A 16,438-nucleotide genomic window follows, 5' to 3' on the forward strand; every position below is an offset into this window, starting at 1 on the left:
GTGAAGGATTTGAGCAAAGACGAAGTCAAGGTTGAAGCTTGGATATCACCTTCTTGGGCATTGGTGGAGTTGGGCACGTAAGTTCATATTCGTCTCTGTTTTGGTTTAAAATGATGGATGGATTTGGGGATATAGGGTTTTGTTGAAGGGTTTTGGTTTCGAACTTCAGTTTGTTTGTTAATCACTTTTGAAGGGAAATGAAAGGTGATAGAGGAGGTTGCACACCAAGGAGCATAGGTTCTGGAATGTCCCAAACATGTGGATCCTCTCACTTAGCTTCAAAAAACTGTGGTTGTGGGGAAAGATTGTTGTTGTTGAAGGCAACTACATTGAAGAACAAAGGGAGACTATTTTATAGATGTAGAAATTGGGCAGTAAGTGAGAATAAAAGCTTTATTTATTGTGTTGAATATTGTATTGGTGATTTGTTATTTTCATTTGCAGAGTAATTCAAGCTGTAACTTCTTTGAATGGGTTGATGAAGGAGATTTCGAAATGGAAGGAAGCTTACAAAGGAAGAGTGAAGAAGTTGAAGTGTGTATTGAAAATGTGGTGTTGGATCTAAGGAAGAAGAAGGACAAGTTGAAGAAGAAATTAGAGGAAGAGAGAAAAAATTTCAAAATTATGTTGGTGTTTTTTGTATTGTCATGGGCATTAACAGCCATGTTTTGTATTCTGTTTGTGTTGAAGGTAAATTGTAATTAGATAGGTTGTGTTGTGGATGTACAAGCAAGTTTTAAATTGAATAAAATGTGGAAGTTCAGTTGAATTGTGCCCTGATGGTTGTGTTATGTGCATTTGTGTTATATAGTTTGCAAATATTAGCAGCTTTGACTACCAATTCTGCAACTTATCAGAAAAAGTGCTAAAAATTTGGGGGTTTAAATGTGAATTTTGCAGAAACGAGTTTGGAATGTTAATGTGATGATTTTAGCAACTTTGTTTTACCAAATTTGACATGTAGTAACTGCCAGCAGAGGCTAAAAGCTTCGAGATGAAAAAATCACTGTATGAGTTGCTCTTTAGCACCAAAAGTGGTGGTTTAGAATGGGAAATGCGCAGAGGGACTAAAACCACAAACTGCCACCAAATTGTAGCTTGTCCCAACAGAGGGACTAAAACCACTAAAAGCAATTACAGCATAAAAAAAAGCAAAGCAAAGCAAAGCAAAGCAGACAGCAGAGGGACTAATAGCAGACAGCAGCTTAACCAGTTACAGCATAAGTAAAACCAAAGTAAAGTGGTCCATATTGATTAATAAACAAGTCGTTCAAATAGTGGTCCCAACATACTTTAAAGGGTTACAGTCACTACAAGACAAAAAAGTGGTCCACTACAGGCACTACTTTAAATACAACTTCCTTGAGACCCTACAGCCACTACAAATTGTTTGAAATTACATCCTTGAATTACAACTTCCTTGAGACCCTACAATTTGTGCAGCCAATCTTGAGGATGCTCTTCTTGCCCCTTGACGCATAGTTGCAGATCCTCCACCTTGTGATGTAGAAGCAGCCCCAACCCCTGCATCTCTGGCCGATCTCCTTCCAGCTTGTGGTGTAGATGCAGATGCCCCCTTTCCAGCAATTGATGCAGCCCTTCCAGCTTGTGATGCAGATGCAGATGCCCCCCTTCCAGCTTCTGATGCAGATGCAGATGCAGCCCTTCCACCTTCTGATGCAGATGCAGATGCAGCCCTTCTTGATGCAGATCCAGGTGTTGATGTAGAAGCCCCCCTTTTGTCCTATGAAAGGAGTAAGATAGTTAGATAGTTAGATAGTTAGATAACAAAAGTAATAAATCAACTTGTAAATAACATTACCAAGAAGATTTACCTTGCTTTTCTGGCTCTTTTTACATGTCCTTACATTGTGTCCATATGCATTGCAAGTGCTACATCTCATAGCAGTATTGGTCTTTGACAATTTTCCATGGCTGACATATTCATCAGCTTCTCGTCTTCTTAATTTTTTTGGCCTCCCAGGAGGTGTTTTGTAAATGGGAGGTAGTAGTTTTGGAGAGTCAGATGTAGGCCAAAGTTGTTGTCCATTGATAGGACTTATAATTGGTGCATAACAAGTTCTATAGGCATCTTTCTTATAGTAAGGATGAACATAATTTTCTGGGTTTTCTGATTTGTAATGAATGGCAGCAACCGCATGTCTACATGGTATTCCTACCAAATCCCACAAGTAACAAGTACATGTGTGATTACTTAAATCAACAACAAATTTGTCCATGGTAAAGCCATGAGTTACTTAAATCAACAACAAATGCCCCCTCACTATCTACAAATGTGCTCCTAACATTTGTATTTGTGTTTTTCATTCTCTTCCACCTATCCAAAACTGGATTAATATTTCTTCTCTCTTCCTCTACCGTGACATTGTCCATCCCAAACCCATCAATACCATTTGCCATTCTCTCCTCTTCACTTTCATCAACATTTTCCACCCCTTCGTCCTCAAGAACATTGCCCTCTTCATCTTCTTCTTCATCTTCTTCATCTTCTTCTTCTTCATCTTGCTCTTCATGTTCTTCTTCACCTTCTTCTTCATCTCCCTCAACATTCCCCTCTTCCTCTTGCTCTTCCACAATTTCTCCCTCAACATTCCCCTCTTCGTCATCTACTACCAAGTCTTCTACTTCAACATTTCCCTCCACCCCACCAATATCTTCTTCATCCATAACAACCTCTTCCTCCATCTCCTGTACTCTTACTTCCTCTGCCTCCTCACCAAATGTAAGAAAACAAATTTCCTCTGCCTGACTGGGTTGGCCATGTTGAACATAGATTTCAACTTCCTCCTTATTTGCCTCTGCATAGTTAGCCAACAAAAGGGCTTCTCTGTCATCTGTCAGTGGTCTGAGGTTGTTCATTGCCTTTTGTTTGGAACCCTTCCACCAAAGTTTGAACTCTCCACAGTACTTGAATTCTCTAACAAATCCCACAGCTTCAAAGTATGACCACATGTCGGGATCAATTCCCCTAATAACATGTATCTCTCCTCCCACATATTGTAGACCCTTGTTCTTCATGAACTTCCCCATATGATACAAACACACGTCAAAAACCATTTTTCCTACAAGGTCAAATGAAAACTTCCCACATTAGACTGACAATGCACAGCGGAATGCCCATTACACACACAATTGCTTTTCTTGTTCAACGAATCACAGAGAAAACAAGTTAAACTTAAACTAAAAAATTACCTTGCACAACGAACCACACACAATCGCCTTTCTTCTTCAACGAACCACAAAAAAATCCCTTTCTTTCACGAACCAAACGCAAATAACCAACACATGAACCACGAAAATGCACGCGCAGATGAACCACGAACCAAACCCAAACAAAGAACAACAACACCAACACCAATTGTAACTGATTTTGAGTACCAATTTCATTCAAGATTAAAGAGGAATCAGTTCGACTTAACACACGTCAGCAAAAAACCAAGAACACGTGGACAGAAACGTTAGACACATCAGCACATATTTAACGGTGTTAGTTTTCGAGGACTAAAAACAAAGTTTCGAAAAGATTGAGGACCAAATCGTACTTTACTTTGAAAGAGGGACGAAAATCAGAAACGGCCAATAGTTTAGGGACTAAAAACATATTTAACCCTATTTTTAAAAGATAATGACTAGAATAAATATTTTAAAATACATAAATATAAAGAATGCTACAAACATAGAATAAGAGAGAAAATGTAAAAAAAAAACTTTGAAATTTTTTACCAAAACGTTTTTCATGTGTTCGAAAAAGCTTTTTACAAAACATATTTCATGTATTGATATTTTGTAAAACTCATTCTAGAAAGTATTTTATAAGTTTCGGAAATTTTTTTCTAAAATTTTATTCCAAAACTCATTTCATATGATTCTGTATGCACCTCCGGAGGTGCAGTAAGATGTTCTAAGGTGCAGAAAGAAATTACTTGAGTTCCATATCCAGTCCATCAATAAAACGGGCCTCCAATCTAGTCCAGTTCAAAAGTTGGGTCACGAGCCCAAATTATAGCCACACATGTTTCTGTACCGAGAAGCGGTGTCGATAACCGAAAAAAAAAAGGGAAAGAACGGTGAAATTCAATCATAGTCGCATTGCTGCAGGGAAGGTGCTGTCACCGGGTTTCTTCTTGATGTATGAGAACACAAGAGAGGGTCTTCACCTCAGTTTAGTCCAACGCATATAACTTCTTAATCGTGAGGTGCGCATCAGCCTCTGCGTCTCCGATCCGAATCCGCAACTCGGTGAGTCACTCTCTCGATCTCGTTTTCAACTGCTTCTTCTTCTTCTTCCCTTTCCTCCTTTTATCGATCTGTGACAATCGAGAACGCTTCAGCAGTTAAATCCAAATCACCAAACCATTTCTCTCACAACCCTAACACTTCTATTCCCGTATTCCTCAATTCTTAGTTAAACTAATCGTATGTGATGCTTAATTCTCGTTCATGTTAGTCCTCATGCTATTTTCAATGTATTCAGCACTAGCTGCCTGTGCCAAAGTTAACCTGACTGCTTCCGATTCTCTTATAATTATTGTTGATTTGAACTGTGTTGCATGTGGTTACTTTTTAAACGATGCGTGCATTTTATTGCTTTCTTTTCACAGGCTTGGTGATGGGACAGAGGTTTTAAGTTTTAATTGAATTAGAGAGAAGTGATTTGGATTGTTTTGTAATAACCTATGGGGACTGAAAATCCTGGTCGTCCAACCTTTCCTTCAAGGCCTTCTCCACCGCCTTTTCCTGCTGCACAGACAGTGACACCCTTTTCATCAACCGGTTCCGTGGTTGGATCAGAGCCTCCTTCTTTTCGGCCCGCTCCTCCAGCTCCTTTTTCGCAAGCCGCCTCTCCATTTTCCTCAGCAGGACCTGCTGCAGCTGGACCAGGGGCACCCGGTTTTAGACCTGCACCACCAGGGAGGTTCAATGATCCTTCAGTGCCTCCTCCTCCTCAACCATCCAATGCCCCTCTAGCTGCTGGACCCTTTCAGCAGTTTCCGGCACCGCCCTTCCCCCCGACAATGCAGCCACGTGCACCTCCGCCGTCTATGGGACAACAATCAATTCAATCTTCTGCACCTAATCTAGCACCGCCGTTTCCCACGTCTCTTCCAGCTCAGCCACAGATGCCTTTTGTCCCAATGGGATCTCCCCCACCTCAAAGTGCTGCTGCTCCTGCGCATATGGGTTCAAATGTTCCTCCGCGTACATTTCAGCCATCTTTTCCTGGGTACCCGAGTAAGCAGACTGGTCCTGATATGCAAGGTCCACCCATGCATTCCTCTTTCCCTGCTAATCAAGGAAATTTTGGGACTGTTCCACCTGCTGGAGCATCTCCTTTTTTGTCTCATCAAGGAGGTTATGTTCCATCACTCCAAGTGGCTCCTCCGCCTGGCATCCAGCCAATGCAGCAGCAACCTGGATCCGCGCCCCATATAGGTGCTGTTCAGGGCTTGGCAGAAGACTTCAATGCCCTCACAATGCAAACTCGTCCCGGAACAATGGATCCATTATTTGACCCCAAGGAACTTCCAAGGCCATTGGAAGGTGATATTGAGCCAAAGAATTTGGCTGACATGTATCCCATGAACTGCAATCCCCGGTTTCTACGACTCACGACTAGTGCCGTACCAAGCTCCCAGTCCTTGGCTTCTAGGTGGCACCTTCCACTTGGAGCAGTTGTTTCTCCGCTTGCTGAACCCCCTGATGGGGTTAGTGCTTCTTTACCCTGTTGTTCGAAAGACACATAACGGTCATTTTATTTGCTTGCAAGTATTCACTGTTCTTTGTTTTCAGGAAGAGGTGCCTATAGTTAATTTTGCCCCAGCTAGTGTTGTTCGCTGCAGAAGATGTCGCACATATGTGAATCCTTATATGACATTTACAGAAGCAGGAAGAAAGTTCCGTTGCAACGTTTGTACCTTGCTTAACGATGGTACTTTTTATTTTCATAACCTCATCCCTTACATTTGAAAAATAAAATGTCAAAATTAGAAAATAGCTGGAATTTGGTCTTAACGCAAGTACTTTGGCCTGAACACTTTTATCCGGAGAAAGGGTTTTATCGGTGGCTCTGAAAATTCATTAATTTCTGCCAGTATCGCTTGCATTATTTGGATGAGCCCATTGGTGCATTTCATAATAGAATGCACATACTTCACTTGCTTACCTTTGCAAGGTGGAGTAAGTTTTCAGGGTCATTGGGGACATAACTTAGTCTCTGGTTTTCCGACTCTACATATTTATGTCAGTTGTGTTGTGTTTATTACTATCATTATAAATAGACAGTAACTATTTATGATGTACAGGTAACCCACTGGAATGATTAAAAATTTCCATGCTTGTTTTTGAAAAATAAATAATATCATGCATATTGTTATTGGTTGTATAGTATTTCTAATAATGTTAATATATTGAGTGTTATGTACAGTTCCTAGTGAATATTATGCACAACTAGATGCCACTGGAAAAAGAGTTGATATACATCAACGGCCTGAGCTTACAAAGGGGACTGTGGAATTTGTGGCCCCTGCTGAGTATATGGTGCGGCCTCCTATGCCACCAGTGTATTTCTTCCTCATCGATGTTTCCATATCTGCAGTTAGAAGTGGCATGATTGAGGTAATTACTTTACTTTTGGCTCAATGTGTGACTGGTACTGCACTTTGATAAAGCTTACACTGGTTTATTTAATTTTATGGAAAAGTAATAAATCATACTATTGGGTAATATATAGCCTTACTTTTGTGTGTTAAATGAGTCAGGATTAATACATGATTCATATAACACTGTTTGCAGTTACGAAGAAGAAAATAGTTATCCTATAATGTACTTGCATTTGATTAGTTTATTTAAATGAGAATATTATAGTCTCACTAGAAAGCTTATGAATGCGGTTTTGATTTCACTAAAATTAATGTCATATCTTTTTGATCATTGTTCAATTGTGTTTCCTTTTTGTGACTATTGACTGCTGAATCACAATAATTGTTTGAGTTTATTTCTTACACATATTCGAGGGTTGCATGTGTGCCTGCACATATTATGTTTTATGAGCATGCATGAGTAATTTGTTAATGATTACTTTTTGTATAGAATAGATTTTGAAAGAATTTCTTTTATATGAACGAGTTTCTTTTGGATTTTGAGACCACCGAATTGTCCTATATTATACATAAAGTGCAAGTGTTGAAAATGAAATTTGCCTGGAAGTAACATTTAGTCATTTACTTCTTCACAAACATTTTCCTGGGCTACTTTGTGTTGTAAGATGCATTTTTCATTTGAGGTTACTTAATAACCAATTCATCGCAAGTTCCAACTATCTTTGGGGTGTTTTAGTGCACTTTATTTTGGCCGTTGATGTTACTGTTCTACCTGCAGGTTGTGGCCAATACAATCAAGTCGTGCTTGGATGAGCTTCCCGGCTTTCCACGTACCCAAATTGGGTTTGCGACTTTTGACAGCACAATACACTTTTATAACATGAAGGTTTGCCATATTGTTTGTAATACTACAGTGAATAATATACGTCTGCCCCTGCCGACCATCCCCCTTTCCCCTCAACCACCACCCAACTCCTCTAACCCCTCCTTCACTTTGTACTGATTATTCGTGTTTCATGCTTCTGCAGTCTTCCCTGACTCAACCGCAGATGTTGGTAGTGTCAGATCTGGATGATATATTTATTCCGCTGCCAGATGATCTTCTTGTTAACTTGTCTGAATCAAGAAGTGTGGTAGAAACCTTCCTAGATAGTTTGCCAACGATGTTCCATGACAATGTTAACTTGGAATCAGCTTTTGGTCCTGCTCTCAAGGCTGCATTCATGGTTATGGTATGTTTGTCCGTTTTCAACCTTTGGTAGTAAATTTCATACCATAATATTAGTACATTGGATAAAAATTTGGTATAAATTTTCTTCAAGTTACATATACCTACGTGAAGTTTAAGTCGTCAATATTCAATGTAAAAAATGAGAACATAGGTGATATTGAATGTTTCCAATGCAAACCTATTTTTCTTGAAAGAAAAACTGTCAATAGTAACCAGGAGAAATATTAGTATGTGCTTGAATATTTTTGAACTTATGTTAATGTAGATCTGTCGCTCCTAGGTAATATATATATATGAAGCATTATGGTAGAAAATGGGTAAGACCTCTGCTGGGTAATTCACATTTCTTTGGGCTTCTAGTTGGGGGTTCTTAATCTAATTTCAGGGACAAAAATACAAAATAGTCATGATATTTAGAACAGGATTCCAATTTATGGAATTTTGATACTTGTATGGGTGTTTTTAGTGCCAATTATGAAGTTTCAATTTTTGTCGGCATTAAGTTTCTTTGACTCAAGTTAATCATTTATTTATGTTGTATTTAATACATACTTGAGGCTAATGATGTTGTGTTGTCCGTGAAAACAAAACTTGCCTAGTGATGAAGTGTGTTGTTTAATACACACTTTATGATTGATTAGTTATGTTAAAACAACCAAGTGAAGACCACCCAAATGTGGCATATCTCAATATTTAATTCCTTGCTCAATTCCTACTCCAAGCATTGCCGGGCACACTAAACTACGAGAAGGTTGCTTAATAAATAAAATGGAACATAGAGAAACAATTTAAACTCCTTGCAAAATGGCAGGCCCTTTTGTTAGCTACATTTAAGAGAACACTGTCCATTGAGAATTAATTCAATTTTCTGTACATTTTTTCCTATGCATTTAACACTCTCACTATCTTATATATTACTTTGTTGTGCTTTTTTCATACTTCTCTATACAGAGTCAACTCGGAGGGAAATTGTTAATATTTCAAAACTCACTCCCATCTCTTGGTGTTGGCCGTTTGAAGTTACGTGGAGATGATTCTCGTGTTTACGGGACTGACAAAGAACATGGACTGAGACTGCCAGAAGATCCATTTTATAAACAAATGGCTGCTGAGTTTTCCAAGTACCAAATATCAGCAAATGTTTATGTATTCAGTGATAAGTACACAGATGTAGCCTCCTTGGGTAATTTTTTACATTTTCTTCTGAATTATGCGATATTCTAATTCTCTTATAAAGTGCCTCACCTTTCTATTTGGATTGGAAGACTTCTGATCGATAAATCTAATAGACGATTCTTTATTGTTAGAAAATTGTTTTGTGATGTCTTGATCCCTTGATTTTATGGGCTTTTACAAAGCATTTCAAAATTTTCTTTGGTCTATAAAAATCTTGCCAATTAATAACTCTGATTACCTTGTATTGTACATAAATAGTCCGCACTTGATACAGGACATCATGGCTTTGATATCGAGTTAAGAGTTAGTTCATCACGTTATTTTTGTCATTGAATAATCTTAAATTAATGACTGTCATATTTTCCCTTGATGGTGGAGTTAGATGCACAGGGTTGAACAATTGCTGTATTTTCCCTTGATGTGTTGTGATTATAGATGTGTGGAATATAAAAATGTGTGGTTTTCTATGGATGTATTTCAAAAAAAAGCACTAGTGTGTAAGTGCTTAAGAGAAATTAGTAAATTCTGCATTGATGTGTAGTTTTAATTAAGTTTTAAGTCTCTTATAAATTAAGTTTAAGTCTCTTATAAATTTAAGTATTTTCAATTGAGTTCTTATTAAATTATTTTGTTTTATTAAGTACTTAAAATTTTTATATTTTTCAATTGAGTCATTGCCATCAATTTTTTCAATGAACTAGGTGATGTGACTTTTATCTTGTTCCATTATTTTTCTTATTTGTGTCCATGTGTTAAGAAATGTGAAATTATGTGGTTAATATAAATTGATATTGTGGTTAATGTAAAACGACAAGTGATTTTTGTTACTTTCATTGAAAATGTGTTGAATAACAGTGTTGTCATGCTTCTCGATGACTTCCACATTGTCACCCACGACAATCAAGGGACTGTTTCTGTTACCTACATTGATCAAGGGAATTTCATTGTCACCTACATCAATGGTAGTGACGGCAACAGTTCATTTTTCGGTAATAATGTGAAAGTCATTCGGGAAAATGACAACATCGTTATCCAACTTTTTATGAAAACAATAAAAGTCACTTGTCTTAACGTCAATATTGTTATATATTAACTACAAAACCTCACATTTCTTAAGACATAGAGATAGTTAAGTATAATGATGGAACAAGTTAATAGTCACATCACTAATTAACAGAAAAATTCAATTGAAAAATATAAAAATTTTAAGTATTCAATAGAACAAAAACTATAATAAGAACTCAATTGAAAATATCCAAATTTATAAGGGACGACTTAATTAAGTCAAAAAAATATAATAGATTTTATTCTCTCCTAGGCTTAGATGTGTTCTTTTAAGCTCTTGTTTTTTTGGCATTCTAGTGATTACTTGAGAAAGTGAGTTGTATATTTATAATTTGCTGGCTATTTAGGAACTCTGGCAAAATATACTGCTGGTCAAGTGTATTTCTATCCAGCTTTCCAATCAGCTATTCATGGGGATAAATTGAGACATGAATTAAGGAGAGACCTTACCAGAGAAACTGCATGGGAAGCTGTAATGCGTATTAGATGTGCAAAAGGTCTGTGCATCCATTATGTCTTGAAAATATTTTCCTACATACCTCCTTTTGTTTATTTTCTGTTTCACGCAACTTGTATCTAGTATGATGGACATAAAATTGCTGATAATTACCTGTGTTTGTTTGTAGGTGTTCGCTTCACAACTTATCATGGAAACTTTATGCTAAGGTCCACTGATTTGTTAGCACTTCCTGCTGTAGATTGTGATAAAGCCTTTGCTATGCAGTTATCACTTGAAGAGACATTATTGACAACTCAGACAATGTATTTCCAAGTTGCATTGCTGTATCCTTACTTTGATAATTCTTGAGATAGTTCTAGGGCCGGTTTGCTTAAAGATTAAAAGAAGTGAAATAATATGATTATTTTTAGTAGAAATTTAAAGAAAGGCAAAATCTAATTTATGCTTGTTTACAATCATAGGAATATTCCTTTTAAAGTAGTTGATTTTATGAGAAGCTTCAAACTGCTTCTGATTTTAATCCGATTTTAAATTCTTTTCAGCTTCTCATTATTTTAAAAACTGGAATAAATTCCTGAAAAACTAAAAGAAGTGATTATTTTGAGAAAAGAAAAACTGTAACAAATGGATCCCTAGTATGTACACTGGTTTTATTATTATCATGATTTTTAATATAATGTTTATGATTCTGTATTGCTATATTGTAATTTAAGAATATTATCATTTGAAAAGTATTATAAAGAAGCATAAGTTGAGATTTCACTTTTATCTTGTCGATTGACTGCCTAAAGCTATCCTCTTTTATTCATTCTTGTACATTGGCCATTTATGTTACTTGTCGGAATTATTGTTTTCTTGGTGCATTTAACATTAAGAGATTCGTTCCCTTTTTTTGCATTGAAATATTAAGTTATTCTTTCTTTCAAGAAATTACTCTCCATTTGAGATGCTGTGCTTAGACATTCTTTTATATTTTTGAAGAGTTTGTTTCCTTCCGATGTACAAAAAATTTCCTTTATGTTATTCTATCCTTTTCACTTTTGGTAGTTCATTCAACTCATTGTATCATGCTTTGTTTTACTATTTCTTCTTCACTGTTTAACATTTATTGGGATGTCTGTTATGGTTAATATTCTTTTTTTGTCAGAATGTTTAGGATGTAAAATGTAAAATGTTGCATCCCTGACAACAAAATAGATATACAGCATCTTGCGGGGAAAGGCGAATAAGAGTACACACAATGGCAGTTCCAGTAGTTACGGAGTTGGCAGATATCTATCGTTTGGCTGATACTGGTGCTATTGTATCGCTGTTAAGTAGGCTAGGTAGATTAATTTGGCTTCTGGTCTAGTGACATTGTACATTATGGATAATAGCTGCTTGTTATCTTCTATAACAGTGCCTTTATAATTGCAGCAATTGAGAAAACATTATCCCAAAAGTTGGAAGATGCACGGACTGCTGTTCAACTAAGAATTGTGAAAGCCCTTAGGGAATATCGGAATCTTTATTCTGTGCAACATCGCTTGGCCAACAGAATGATATATCCCGACTCTCTAAAGTTCCTAATTTTATATGGATTAGCCCTGTGTAGATCAACAGCTCTACGTGGAGGATATGGTGATGTTCCACTGGATGAACGATGTGCGGCAGGACACATAATGATGACTGTATCAATAAAAGTACTGTTGAAACTTCTCTATCCTAGTTTGATTCGACTTGATGAATATCTTATGAAGGTATACATTGCTTATCTTGAAATGTTACAAATAATATGGTTCAACTGTAAAATGCATGAATTATTTCTTCATGTTTCAGGCATCTGTGCAGGCTGATGACTTAAAAAGTGTTGAGAGAAGTTTACCTTTGACAGGGGAGAGCTTAGATTCTAGGGGCCTTTATTTGTATGATGACGGTTTCCGGTTCATTATATGGTTTGGTAGGGTGATTTCACCGGACATAGCCAAAAATTTACTTGGACCAGACTTTGCAGCAGAATTATCGAAGGTATTGTGTATTCCTACCATACAAAAATAGGTTCATAGTTTCAAGGCAAAGGAGAATTTATTATAGGTTGTCACGTTGAGCAGCTAGTTATCGTTTCAATCCCTATTTCAAATTGGTGCTGGTTGTTTTTTTGGTTCTTATTTAAGTAAAATCATTATATGTTCCTTCTCTTGCCCACCCAGCATGTACAATGTTAACTCATAAGTTATTTTCATGTTGATCTTGCATGCGTGTAGTCAAATGAAGTTGAACCATGTGGCCAACCTCATCTAATGGAATAAGGGTTTTGTTGTAGTTTATCTTATATGCCAATTTTATCTTTCTTATTTTTGTGTTACAATAGAAAAAGGCATAATGTATGTTAGCCATGAGATTTCAATTAAGTATAAAATAAGTATGAAATGCTATGATATGAGCAATAGTCTTCATGATAAAATACTTAATTCAATGGTCAAATGGTGTGAAAAACTCATTGACAGTAGCACAGTCAGAGATGTGAAGCGGTGCAGTTTTTGAAAAGTCTCCGCAGTTGCAATCATGCTGGTAATAGCAGCCGTATGTGGCACTACAGGGAGGCATTTTGAAATCCCATTTTACCCTCAACGCTGTCACATTTTTGGGGTTTCTTGGGGCAGCCTTTTTAAAACGAAAAAAAAAAATAGATAAAAACCTAATTCGAAGTAGTTTGCCATGATTCTCTCACCTATCTACCCTTCTATGGGTTCTGCACTTATGTCTTATCTGACCAGTATACTGAATCACCTCTGTCTTTTCCTCCTTGCAATGGCCATGTCATCTCTAGAACTGGTTTGAATAAGTCCCGTCTTCCTTCCTCAACCTACTCTTGTGCACTGGTGAATCCCACAGATGAAAACATAGACCACATGTTGAAGGAAAGTTTGAAACGTGTTGACGAATCATAGAAGTAGTGTGACTTGTGACCTTTTTCTATTTTTGTCTCTAGTCTTAAATCTGTTTTCTTATTATCATCTCTTAACCAAATTCATTTCTAGTCTATTTTATTGCTTTTTACTTGTATGCTTGCTTAAGAATGTGATCTGACTTTTTATCGTTATAAACATACAAATATGTGATCAATTTGGACTTTGTTTTTGTATTTTTTTTTAACATTTATATGTACATGGTATGTATTATTTTAGTTAATTTGGTTAAATCATTTTAAATAGTAGCAGTTCTGCTGTAACATTTGTTGCGGTTGTAATATTTTCTTTTTGTTGCATCGATATTTTATGGATATTATTCTTAACTCCTTGTATGGCAAATTCATAGCATCAAATCATAGTAGAGTAATTTTATTTTGTCCTATTTATCTAATAAAAAAAATCTGGTTCTGTGTGTATGCCTTGTTTGTTTTAACAGACTACACTCAGTGAGCATGACAATGAAATGTCAAGGAGATTGATGAAGTTACTTGAGAAGTTGAGAAATAAAGATCGTGCTTATTACCAGTTATGCCACCTTGTGAGGCAAGGTGAACAGCCCAAAGAAGGATTCCTCTTTCTTTCAAACCTCGTTGAGGACCAGATGGGTGGTAACAGTGGGTACGCTGAATGGATGTTACAGATATCCCGGCAAGTGCAGCAATCATAATGTTTAGGTATGGCTTGTATTCCGTTTTAGAGAAAAGTTTAGTTAAATCTTGTGGTTTAGAGGTTATCAATGGACTCTGAATTTTACCATATGAATGAATATCCAGAATTTTACCATATGAATGAATATCCAGAATCTTTAACTGACTACTATAGTACTATTATCCTTGGAAAACTGTTTTTTAGTGCCTTGAAGGCAGAGCTTATGTTTTAAATTTCTATATAGAGTGATCTGAATATAATCACTTACCGACTTTATATGTTGATTCCCTCTTTTGGCAGCTTCCCTGGCTAAATAAGCAGTTTTTAAAGACGGGTTTTATTATTTGTCTGGCAAGTGAGGACCATTTCTTTCTGCATTGAAAATATATTGAATCTATCCATTCCGGTGGTTGGACAGGCATCCTTGACCTGGCTAAATCGATCGTGATTTGTGAGTAAGATGCTTTTGGGAGATTGTTGATTCATCCTGAGATGTATCGATTAGGTTAAACACTACCACAGATTGAATTTAAACATGTTTTCAGGTGATAAAGGGAAAAGGGGAACTTTTTTGTTTTTGTTATTTTACCTTGTGAGATAGATCGTCATTTTCGGTCTTAAATTTCCTTTTGTCGTAATCTTATGGTTGATTCTTTTATTGTAGAAAAAGAAAGTAGAAAGAGAACTGAGAAGAGATGGCATGTCAAATCAGTCTTGCGAAATCTTAAATTTTGATTGTTGACAATTGTTACTTATTCTGATGTGTAATGTTGAAACATTTTTCTTTAAAATTTCAATTTCTTTGGTACATAAAATTTTAGGGGAAGAGAAGCCTTTGGGCACTTGCTGCAATTTACATCTACACTCTAAGACGAGTGGTCACTTCATTTTGCAACATGTGGCTAAAAATATTTTATCTTTCAATATTTTAAAATTTTCATCAATTATAATATTGTAATTTATGCAAACATAATTCTATGGTTTACTATCTTAATTTTTTATGTTAGCTGGTTTTAACCCGTGCACAGGCACGGATTGTTGTTTTTGTGTGTTTTGTGTTTTTTATATATTAGTAAATATAAATTACATTAAAAGATTTTTAGATGTTGAAGAAAAAATAATAATATATTTAGGTTTATAATTAAATTTTGAATAAAATTAAGGTGAAAAATTATTATAAGTTTAGAAAATAGAAATATAAAAAGTAAATTTTGTAACATACAAAGGATATAATATGTGAAAATATAGAGTAAATTTTTTAAAAGGACAGAACAATATATTTTATTATAAATATAAATCAATGTAATGTGTGGACATATTTGTGTATTTTTAAATTTATATAATCATTCATATATTTGTCGGATTTGTTGAATTAGTATATGACAGATTAATGTATATTGTAAGATGCAAATAATCTGAGAATGAATATAATTATAATTTTTTAATTGATATATTTTGTTTGACTGGTTGAATTAGTATATGGATATATAATAAGAGAATGAATATAATTGTCTAATATAAATTAATAGACTTATATTACATTTGTATAAAGAGATTCATTTCATGTTGTTAGACTAATTTAATTATTGTATGAATAAATACATTTAATAAGTGTTGCTCGTTTAATTGGTAAATTAAAAATAATATTATTAGATAAAATTAATTTAATAAAAATATTTACTTTCATATAAACATTTATAAATACAATTTTTTATTGATAAATAATTTAAGACAAAATTATTTCATAATAATTTTTTTTTATATTTCATTATCAATAAATATGTATTGTTTTTAAAATAATATTATTTTAAAAATAAAAATAAAATATATTTTTAAATTTAATTTTATTAAATGACTAAATAATTATAAATAATAAAAAATAGTATATAAAAAAAATAATACTTTAAATATAAGTCATTCTTTAACATGTTAGAAACAAAATTTAATAATTGTTTTAAACATAAATTTTATTCATTTATTTATTTTAAACATCAACTTACTTTAAAAATAAATTTTAAGAATGTAATATGATTAAAATGTATATTTTTAATTTCTTATTTAAAAGAAATTAACGTAAGATATTTCTTTTTTACAATGGGCAACTATATTGATTAGTACATTAAAAATACAAATAATAAAAAAAGTATTAATAGAAAACAATTAAATTATATTGTTATATGAGTAAACTATTATTTTGATATATGAAAACTTGTCATATTGAAAATAATTCTAATTTTTTGCCATTTGGTATGTTTAAGTATTATATTTAACTGTTCATCTTGACATA

General features: G+C 34.8%; 2 protein-coding genes across 3 annotated transcripts; one reads left to right on the plus strand and one right to left on the minus strand.

Annotated features, from left to right (window-relative positions):
* Nucleotides 1-1,396: 1,396 nt before the first annotated feature.
* LOC148198147 (uncharacterized) lies at nucleotides 1,397-3,078 on the minus strand. Its single transcript, XM_088115717.1, has 4 exons — nucleotides 2,547-3,078; nucleotides 1,836-2,257; nucleotides 1,672-1,744; nucleotides 1,397-1,638 (listed from the first exon to the last, which is right to left on the minus strand). The coding sequence occupies exons 1-4, from the start codon at nucleotides 3,076-3,078 to the stop codon at nucleotides 1,397-1,399; spliced, it is 1,269 nt and encodes a 422-aa protein (XP_087971843.1).
* A 1,004-nt stretch (nucleotides 3,079-4,082) lies between these two features.
* Nucleotides 4,083-14,948, plus strand: LOC124841998 (protein transport protein SEC24 A-like). Of its 2 annotated transcripts, XR_015786800.1 has the most exons (15): nucleotides 4,083-4,260; nucleotides 4,623-5,726; nucleotides 5,812-5,950; nucleotides 6,446-6,636; nucleotides 7,399-7,506; nucleotides 7,649-7,852; nucleotides 8,803-9,034; nucleotides 10,440-10,589; nucleotides 10,719-10,875; nucleotides 11,750-11,877; nucleotides 11,969-12,291; nucleotides 12,371-12,559; nucleotides 13,940-14,177; nucleotides 14,452-14,696; nucleotides 14,816-14,906. XR_015786800.1 is itself a non-coding variant. In XM_047318394.2 (14 exons), the coding sequence occupies exons 2-13, from the start codon at nucleotides 4,698-4,700 to the stop codon at nucleotides 14,168-14,170; spliced, it is 3,081 nt and encodes a 1,026-aa protein (XP_047174350.2). In that variant the 5' UTR covers nucleotides 4,083-4,260; nucleotides 4,623-4,697; the 3' UTR covers nucleotides 14,171-14,177; nucleotides 14,452-14,948. The 2 variants fall into 2 exon arrangements, 1 of the variants encoding a protein (XP_047174350.2); XM_047318394.2 differs by having other exon boundaries at nucleotides 14,452-14,948.
* The last annotated feature ends 1,490 nt before the right edge of the window (nucleotides 14,949-16,438 follow it).

Source organism: Vigna umbellata, chromosome 5 (genome assembly GCF_029865625.1).
Source record: "Vigna umbellata cultivar VRB3 chromosome 5, Vumbellata_1.0, whole genome shotgun sequence".
Taxonomy (NCBI): Eukaryota; Viridiplantae; Streptophyta; class Magnoliopsida; order Fabales; family Fabaceae; genus Vigna; species Vigna umbellata.